The following is a 10000-nucleotide window of genomic DNA, read 5'->3' as shown; positions in this document are numbered from 1 at the left end:
CACACACACACACACACACGCATGCACACAGGCGCACACACACGCACGCATGCACACACATGCACCGCAAGCATGCGCACATGCACCACCAGGATGTTTCCCTCTTGACCAAAAAATAACAAGTTTAACCTTTTCCGTCATACTCTATTTCTCTCTCTCTCTCTCTCTCTCTCTCTCTCTCTCTCTCTCTCTCTCTCTCTCTCTCTCTCTCTCTCCTACGAAGGGGTTGAAACACATAGCCTACTCGCACCCATGGGCCCTTTTTATTACGTTGGCTCAAACTTTTTTTTTTTAGACTCATTGGCTTAGGCCACTATTTCCCAACCAGGGGTACGTGTACCACTAGGGGTACGCGAGCACACTGCAGGGGGTACTTGGAAAACAATTTTAACAAATATATGGAGCTTGGTTACATTGGGAAAGAGAACTTGACTTGGGGGGTACTCATGGCACAACGAAAATGCTTAGGGGTACACAAGACAAAAAAAGGTTGGGAAACACTGCTTAGGCTACTGCCACACTACCTGCAACGGCCGCTTCCAAAAGGCTTTCACTCCACACAGCTATTGAGGTTGTGAAAGACTGACTGAAAAGCCTAGGCTACGGGAAAACTTAACAGAACAGGCTAGAGATGCACCAGATCCTGATTTTTAGAAACGGGAAAACTTAACAGAACAGGTGAAGAGGGATAACATGTGGTGTAAGTAAGCAACTGCCACTCACTGCCATCTTGGATGATCAATGCAAAGCATGTTCACTTTACGCTCACAAATGTAGGATCCGGTTCGGAGCATTGGGTTCTGCCGGACCCAGACCCTGTGAAAAAGCCTATTATCCTGCCGGATCCGGAAGCGGATCTTGGATCCGGTGCATCTCTCATCGAAAATATAAAATCAAATCGCTGGCCCCTCCCCAATGGCCTAGCTCCATAACACAGTAGAAGTGGAAAAGTAATTGGGGAAAAAAATCTAATCGTATCGTGGGGCATTCTTAAATGATGAAAATAATCTACGTGTTGCCTTAAGAAATCGATAACATCCCTGACTATTAGCTATTTCCTGTTGAGGAGGCACTTCCTGGTTACTGGTCATTGGCTACAATGGTAACCAATCAGATTATATCTCTTTCATTACTTCCTGGTTTGCTAACGTCTACTTCCTCTGTGTTTTTTTTTTTTTTTTGATTGACAGATGACGAGGACCGCTACCAGCCAGTCGCGTTGGACCAGATGGTGTCGGTGGGCAGGACCGTGATCCTGACCTGCACGGTGACCGAGACGGACAACTACTCCCTCTCATGGAGAAACAAGGCACAGCAGACGATGTACTTTGGAGACAAGAAAGGTAGCTATCTAGCACAGCAGACACTGGAGACAAGAGAGGTAGCTATCTAGCACAGGAGACACTGTACTTTGGAGACAAGACAGGTAGCTAGCTATATAGCACAGCAGACGCTGTACTTTGGAGACAAGAGAGCTATCTATCTATCTATCTATCTATCTATCTATCTATATATCTATCTATACATGTATGTATCTGTATATATGTATCTCTGTCCGGCCGGCCGGCCATCTATCCGTCTGTCTATCGAACTTACATAGTTGGGGCATAATGTTATTTTTGACAAATAACAAATAATGGTCATGGTCAAATGTCCCTCTCTCTTTCTTTCTCTTTCTCTATCCTTCTTCCTCGTTCTTTCTCTCTATCCTTCTTTCTCTCTATCCTTCTTTCTCTCTCTATCCTTCTCTCTTTCTCTCTCTATCCCTCTTTCTCTCTCTATCCTTCTTCTCTCTCTCTTTCTCTCTATCCTTCTTTCTCTCTCTCTCTATCCTTCTCTCTCTCTATCCTTCTCGCTCTCTCTCTTTCTCTCTCTATCCCTCTCTCTCTCTCTCTCTCCTTCTCTCTATTCTTCTTTCTCTCTCTCTCTATCCTTCTTTCTCTCTCTCTTTCTCTCTCTATCCTTCTTTCTCTCTCTATCCTTCTATTTCGTTTAGCTCTGAGAGACAGCCGTATCCAGCTCCACAATTCGACGCCCACTGAGCTCTCCATCTCCATCTCGGACGTCCAGCTGTCTGACGAGGGAGAGTACACATGCTCCATCTTCACCACGCCGGTACGGATGGCCCGCGCCACACTCACCGTACTGGGTAAGAGGCTGAAATTTAGCCCCAGGCTTCAAGTTCCGGCCTGCTGGCGGCCTGGAGGTTCTGTCTTCATATCTAAATAATGTTCCATCTTCACCATGCCTGTACGGATGGTGACACGCGCTGCGCTCTGGGGAAGAGCTGTAACTCTAGTCCTAGGCTTCAGATTTCGGCCTGCTGAGGCCTGGCCAGTCTAATGTGATGGGGGGGGGTGGCCGGCTGAGGCCTGGCTGGTCTAATATAATGGGGGGATGGCCTGCACTATGCTCACCGTATTGGGTAAGAACTCAATGTTGGGCCTGTTGTGTAAACTGTACTTCTCATGTTGAACATGATAATCATTTATTTTTATTTTTACTTAATTAAGCGGGCTTGCAGAGCAAGGCCCGATTCTAGTAATCTTTAAGTCCTGTTTATTATTGGTTCAGCCAATAAAGGGTTCCATCTCAATGGTCACTTTCTCTCAACATTCTATTCTTAACGAGCACCTTCAACTACCATTCTAGAAGTCTATTGTTCAGCTCTTCAATGCAATGTGATATTGTCTAGCTGGAATGTTTAAGGGCGTATTCAGACCAGGAAAGTCCGATAGTTCACTTTGTTTGGTCCGAACCTAATTTTAAAAATTTGGTGTGGTTGGCTTTCAGACTGTGTACATTTCAGTAAGCGGACCAAAATCGACAAGAAAGCCACGCGCCCTGAGGTCGTTCAGCTGGTTGGTCAGAAACGACACGCGCAACAAGTTAAGGCTATGTCCAAATAGGCCTACAAGCATCCAAAGAGTTCAGCGGCATGTAAAATAAACGTTCACGGCATGTATGGCATAGCGCTCACACGAAATATAGCGCAGACTATCTGAAGCTCATGACATGAAGGGAGTCTTCCTGAAAGCCAATTTAATTGATTGATCCCGTGAGTTGGGATAGCCACATTTTATCCCTGTTTCTTTCTTTCTTTATTTCTTATAATGTATAGCGTGCGGGTGAGATTGCTGGCTGGTTTAGTCATCAATATTAGGATAACCACCTCCCTGCAATCAGTGTTTTACACTTGGGATGTCTGGGAACAACGCAAAACAGGCTCAATGTGAAACATTGGCGAGCTTATTCCACGCACCACGCCATTCTTTCTTCTCGAAAATAAACAGTGCGCTCCACTGTCATTTGGATACGTTTGTATTGGAATATTGGCTACCATTTGCAGCAATATTTCACGCACTCCATCAAGAAAAAAGTAACATGATGAGCACGGGCATAGCGTTTGGATCATACAAACTTGCCAACATGCCACCACAGCGGGTAAATTAATGAATTACCTTCGTTGTCTTCATCACAACTTCTTCAAGTAGCCTAGGCTATTCCACTAGCCTACATCCATCCAATGCACAGCTAGCAAGGCAGGGGGTTAAGTGCCAACGACGTAATTATTGCTATCATTATCAGAATCCATAGCCTACTGTAAGGACTACAGTGTTTTCTTCCGTTTCTTCAGTAGGCCTAGATGCTTTTCGGATTTGCCCCAATCAACATTTAAAATGCTGTGATAGGTAAATTAACAGTCTCTTTTTCCTTTCCTGTGCTCCACTGACAAGCCATCCTCATTGAAAATATGAATGACCGTAGCCTACAATAATGTAGCCTACGCCCACGATTGCGATAGTTTAGGCTATTATTTTATTAATATTAATATTGTTGCAAACAAACCACTCTGTCGAATTTACACCAAAGACATGACAAGTTGTGGAGTCGCTTTGTTTACACTCTGTTTCCCATTAATCTCGAAAAACGACGGAAGCTCCCGAGGTACAAAAAAGCAAAAAGTCTGGGATTAGGTCCGGTCTGCTTTCACACCTCCAAAAGGTCCGCACCAGGGTTCGTTTGATCCGGACCGAGTCCGACCTTTCAGCTCGGTCTCTGTCCGCTTGTTTGGTCCGGACCAGGATTCGCTAGCTTATATTCAGACCATCCCAAAAGGTCCGAATCTGGTCCGTTTGGTCCTTTGATCCGGACCAAACGTGGTAGGTGTGAAAACGCCCTAAGACAGCCAGCTGCTTGGCTCAATGGGAATGCTGCTGGATTAGAGATATGGAGGTTGGGAGTTCGATCCCCACTCGAAGCCATGTTGATTTTCAAAATTATATCATATGCAGTGTTCCTTGGCCAACTTAAAATGTCATGTATGTCATTTGATATCAATGGCAAAGGGGCTGGATTACAGATATGGAGGTTGTGAGTTCCAATCCCACTCAGACCCATGTTGATTTTCAAAATTATATCATATGCAGTGTTCCTTAGCCAACTTAAAATACCATGTATGTCATTTAGTATATCCCCAAAACGCAGAGCTACAACACTTTCAAGATGCCTGAATCCAAGATAGCTGAATTGTTTGGCCCATAACTTCTGACTGGGTGGATGGATTTTTTCCAACATTTCTTTTAGCTTTGTTTTCTCAATAGTACTTTGTTTCATCTCTGCCCCAAAAGGCAAGCCCGCTTCCAGCATTTTCTGTGACAATGCAATCTAGTTCTCTTTGTATCCCCCCCCCCCTCTCTCTGTCTTTCTCTCTCCCTCCCTCCCCATCTCTCTCTTCCCCACCCCCCACTCTCTCCGTGAAGGTGTCCCTGGTAAACCCGTTATCTCGGGCTACCAGGAGCAGGTTCAGGAGGGTGCTAGCGTGACGCTAAAGTGCACCAGCTCCGGTAGCAAGCCTCCCGCTAAGCTGCGCTGGTATCGCGGAGACCAGGAACTCATTGGTAAACACACACTTACATACATGATAGCATATAAACACACACACACACGCACACACACATACACACACACACATACACATACACACACACACACACACATACACAGGAGTATTGCATGTGTAAATGTGCTAACATGCTAATATGCCAGGTAGTATGCTACTCTGAAATGAATAGGCTAAGCTAAACTAACTACTGTAGCCTCATTTTGGAGAAGTGTGTTAATCCTTGCCAAGCATCGACACCATTTGCATAACTTGAACAAACTTTGAAAACTCTAACACTACAAACTCAAAACAGTCCAGGATGAATCCTTTTCTTCTAACCTTCGTCTTTACATCAGAGGGTTGCTGGTTTGAGTCCCACCCTTCCACTCCCTACCACACCCCATGGCTGAGGTTTCCTTGAGCCAGGCAAACTGCTCCTGTAACCAAAGGGGGCTATTCTGCCCTACAATATCAGAACGCAGTATCTTGAAAATGGTCGAAAAATGGGTTTAGACCGGAAATTGGCTACCTTCTTTTTCTTGTGTTAAAATATTTTGGTCCAACTTGGTCCCGTTTCAGAAAAAAACGATAAAAACTGATTATACTGCGCTTTTTGGTTTTAGGAGGTTACGTCGCACTAGCCAAGAACACAGTATAACGCGCAATATACTGCACTTCTCCATTGACACCGTGGTTTTGGTGTAGACAGTAATACCACAACTGAACGTAGTATAATGATTTTTCAGCTAAAAAGTAATGAGAATGTTGTTTTTTTGCTTTTTTTCTTGTGTGCATAAATTTCCACCAATAAAAAAGTATTATATGAAAGTGTCATCACCACTTTACTTCCAACACCGTTGTTTGGCCAGAAAGGAAACTTTAAAGCCTTTTTTCTCAGTTTGCCATTTCGAATTATACTGCGTTCTGAAATTGTAGTATCTATTGCCCTGTCCTAGGGGGCTGCCTCTTGTATGTATGGGTCGGAGGCTTTTAGTTGACTTTGTCCCAGGCCCAGCCAAAGCTGTCAGTAGTCCTGCACACACACGCACACGCACACTAGATATGATGTGGCGTTTTGGCTTTTTCCAGGTCGTCCGGACATTGTGGAGTCGGATCCCGGCGCCCCCACCTACACGGTCATCAGCGAGCTATTGGTCACCGCCAGTCGTCAGGACAACCATCAGCCAATCGTGTGCGAGGTGGAGCACGTCTCCATCGGAGAGGGAGAGGAGAAGAAACGCACCGAGAGTTACCTGGACGTACTGTGTAAGTCACTAGAGTGTCCTGTAGCGTTACCTGTAGCGTTACCTGTACTGTGTAGAGTTACCTGTAGAGTTACCTGTAGAGTTACCTGTAGAGTTACCTGTAGAGTTACCTGTACTGTGTAGAGTTACCTGTAGAGTTACCTGTACTGTGTAGAGTTACCTGTAGAGTTACCTGTAGAGTTACCTGTAGCGTTACCTGTAGAGTTACCTGTAGCGTTACCTGTAGCGTTAACTGTAGAGTTACCTGTAGAGTTACCTGTAGAGTTACCTGTACTGTGTAGAGTTACCTGTAGAGTTACCTGTAGAGTTACCTGGACGTACTGTGTAGAGTTACCTGTAGAGTTACCTGTAGCGTTACCTGTAGACAGTGTAGAGTTACCTGTAGAGTTACCTGTAGACAGTGTAGAGTTACCTGGACGTACTGTGTAGAGTTACCTGGACGTACTGTGTAGAGTTACCTGGACGTACTGTAATATACTATAATATTATAAGTATTTACTTACTTGTAACTTTTCCATTTGTGAATCTAATTCGTGTTCTGAACTTTTAAATCCACTTTCATAAGCACAAATGGACTGATTTTTAGGGTTTGCCAATATTTATATTTATCTAACTTCAACTACAACCAAAGACGCACACATACATATCCCAAATAGGAGTTTCCTGTGAATACACAACTGTTTGCGCCGTATCTCCAAGAGTGGTATACTATACGTACTATAAAGTATATCTTTGCACATTACATTTTAGTAGACGCTTTCGACCAAAGTGACCTACAAGGAGGACATTCAAGCAAGTACAGTGCAGAGTGAGTAGGGGTCAGTACAGAGTACAGCAGTATACAAGTAATGAAGAACAGATAGAGAGCAGAAACATAGTGGAGGACCCATGAAGTGTCCATGAGAAGATGTTTATGTTATGACCTATGAAGGGTAGTGCCCACGATAAGAGGTATTTCTGTTATGCAGGACCTTAATAAGAGGTAGTTAAGGTATTTAAGAGGTACCTTAATAATAGGTATTTATGTTCTGCAGGAGATGAAGGGTCATTCCACGCCAAATCTCCGAATCATCCCGCACGACCATCTCAGATTTGGCAGAAAAAAATCAAGGAGGTTCACAAACGTCCCAATAGGAAAAGTGCAAAATTATAGCTCTCAACTCCTCATAGTTTTGTCATTAAAAATGTTTTTGTCAGGTACCCCCCTGACTTGTTTGGAACAGACTTCTCAGAGAGCCCACTTTCAGAGTGTTGTATCTAAAAAACTACTGTAAGTAGGTCCTTATGAATTTCAAGGGGTAACATTTGGAACATGTACTTGTGAAATGTGGATTTTCACACATCCTCTTGTCATTTATCACCGTTTTCTGGGGGCTTAAAGTTGCTTGAAAAATTCTCACCTTTGAATTTGTGGGCATCTTTGAAGGACTGTGGTAAGTGCAGTTTTAAAGACAGAAGTTTGATATGGACAATGTATGTTCCCAACCATTCTGTGCATGTTGTGTTGGAAGACTGATCTTCTGCGATGAACAGTTTAGAAGATATGAAGTCTTTAAACTGGAAAAACTGAAACTTGGTGCCATCTTTGCCACGTTATTAAAAAAAAATGTCACGACTCACCACCATATTATCAACAGTTTTGGAAAGAATAGATGTCTGTTCTTAACATATCCAAAAACTGGGATGGTATTCTGCCTCATTTGGTCACAGTGATTTTTTAAAAACCCACTGTTGTGTGACTTCCACTGCTCTTATGAAAACCTGATATTGGGGGGCAACTTTGCCATGCTATACCAAAACAATGACAGCAATCACCACAATGAACTGAACAGTTTTGGAAAGATAGGATGTCTATTTGTAACATATCCAAAAACTGGGATGGTGTTCTGCATCAATGTCTTGTAATGACTCTTGAAAAACCCCTTTGCTGTTACATCAGCAGCTCCTGTGAAAATGCCTAAGTCACATGAATTACCAGGGGCGGAGCTATAGGGGGACAAGCAGGGCATTTGTCCAGGGCCCTCCTGAATTTGTGGTAGGGGCCATAATCATGACCTTTGCAGACTTTTGGGTGCCAATCTATTTGGGCTGACACTGTGAAAGACAGGCAGTTTGACTTGGACATTTTTTGATACAAGAAATGTGACTTGAGTATTTTGAAGCACACAATAAGAAACAGTTGAGTGATTTATATACCATTATTATTTTTCTTTTTCTTTTAGCTTTTAGGTAACTACATTTTTGGTAACTAAATGTTCGTGAATTAAAGGTTATGGCCATGTGTTTAAACCTCAACACTGTAGGAGTTAACATTTTGCTATTGCACCATAAAGTAAGTCTTGAATTGCAGTAGTGATAAATTAATTGAATCATTCTGATTTGTAAAGTAGCACTGTTAACACAACAGTCTTGATACAGGATGTTTGCCAAACTTTATTTCAGCACATAATTTTTTAAACAAATTTCTTTTAGCTGAAAATATATTTTGATATTTTACTTCAACACATTTCAAATTTTCCATCACTTCTACAACTTTGCTCTGTTAGTAGAGGTGCATGTCAAATGATTTAACACATGAACCTTTGCCATGAACCAATACAATGCGCTAGGTTCCTCAGTCATGGTTAGGACTGGGGCGGGGCCAAGTTCTATGAACAGGTCACCTTTGTCATGGTTTTTTTGGGGGGGTGGGACACTTTTGTAATGGAGAAGAGAAAAAAAACAGTGATGATACAAAAGGAGGAGACTGTTCATAAGGAGGTAACCTGACTAAACAGCTGTCCTGCCCCTCCAATCACCATGACTGAGCTACCCTGAGCATGGTGCTAGACCACTGCAATACTGACTGAATGCTCGTCAAGGGTCAATTCTGCCACAGAGCTGAGCAATTTATGTATTAATGTTTAATGTTCTACATTAACCCTGATGCAATTGCACAAACAGACATACATGTATACATGGAGTGAAACACAAATCAAATGTAGAACGATAAAAAGTAATATCTCATAAACAATCCAAAATAATCCACAGCAGGTCTCAGAACTGCATCAAAGTTGGTAAACAAGTTATTAAAAAATGTATGAATTGTAATAAAAAGCATTGAGATGTGGTGATAGTCAGGATGTACTTGTTTCAAGATCTACGGGGATGTTTCAGTGATTCAACATTTCATCACTTTATTCCTGTATTTGGTTTTCAGTGCCTAAAGATGAAGTTTACACACGTCTATAACCTTTGATTTACTGAAATGTAGTTACAGAAAAAGCTGGAAAAAAAACTGTCAACAGCCACTTTTACTTTTTTGCCGTATTATATTGAGTGTGTCGAAAATGCTCAGGTCAAATATCTTGTATCAAAAATGTCTGACTCAAATTGCTCAAGTCATTCACAGTGGCGAAACAATTGCACATAGGGCCTCATGGCAAATACTGGTAGATAGGGCCCCCATGTAGCCTGCAAAGATCAGAGCAGGGGCCCCACCTCAATAGAGCAGCAAGCTGCAGATGTCACACAGCTGTTTTTACAAGTCCATTCTTAAAAAATGAGACAGAGCACCACCCCAGTTTTTGGATATGTTAAAAACAGACATTGAGTCTTTCTAAAACTGTAAATGTCATAGTGGTGAGTTCTGTTATTTCTTTTGTATAACATGGCGAAGATGCCACTAATATCAATTTTTCATAGTAGCTGTGGAAGTCACACAACAGTGGGTTTTTGAAAAATCATTGTGACCAAATGAGGCAGAATACCATCACAGTTTTTGGATATGTTAAGAACAGACATCTAATCTTTCCAAAACTGTTGATAATATGGTGGTAAGTCGTGACATTTTTTTTTAATAACATGGCAA

The 10000-nt window shown here is 42.5% G+C and overlaps 1 protein-coding gene across 1 annotated transcript in view; it reads left to right on the top strand.

Annotated features, from left to right (window-relative positions):
- Positions 1-10000, top strand: part of LOC134466628 (cell adhesion molecule 3-like) — a 21427-nt gene that overhangs the window by 5078 nt on the left and 6349 nt on the right. The window contains exons 2-5 of the mRNA XM_063220522.1: positions 1191-1343; positions 1997-2149; positions 4764-4901; positions 5975-6151. Coding sequence (XP_063076592.1) covers positions 1191-1343; positions 1997-2149; positions 4764-4901; positions 5975-6151 — 621 coding nt within the window. The remainder of the gene's footprint in view (positions 1-1190; positions 1344-1996; positions 2150-4763; positions 4902-5974; positions 6152-10000) is intronic.

This window comes from Engraulis encrasicolus, chromosome 16 (assembly GCF_034702125.1).
Source record: "Engraulis encrasicolus isolate BLACKSEA-1 chromosome 16, IST_EnEncr_1.0, whole genome shotgun sequence".
In the NCBI taxonomy this organism is placed as follows: domain Eukaryota; kingdom Metazoa; phylum Chordata; class Actinopteri; order Clupeiformes; family Engraulidae; genus Engraulis; species Engraulis encrasicolus.
Note: the sequence above shows the minus strand (reverse complement) of the source record. Positions and strands in the feature narration are given on the sequence as shown.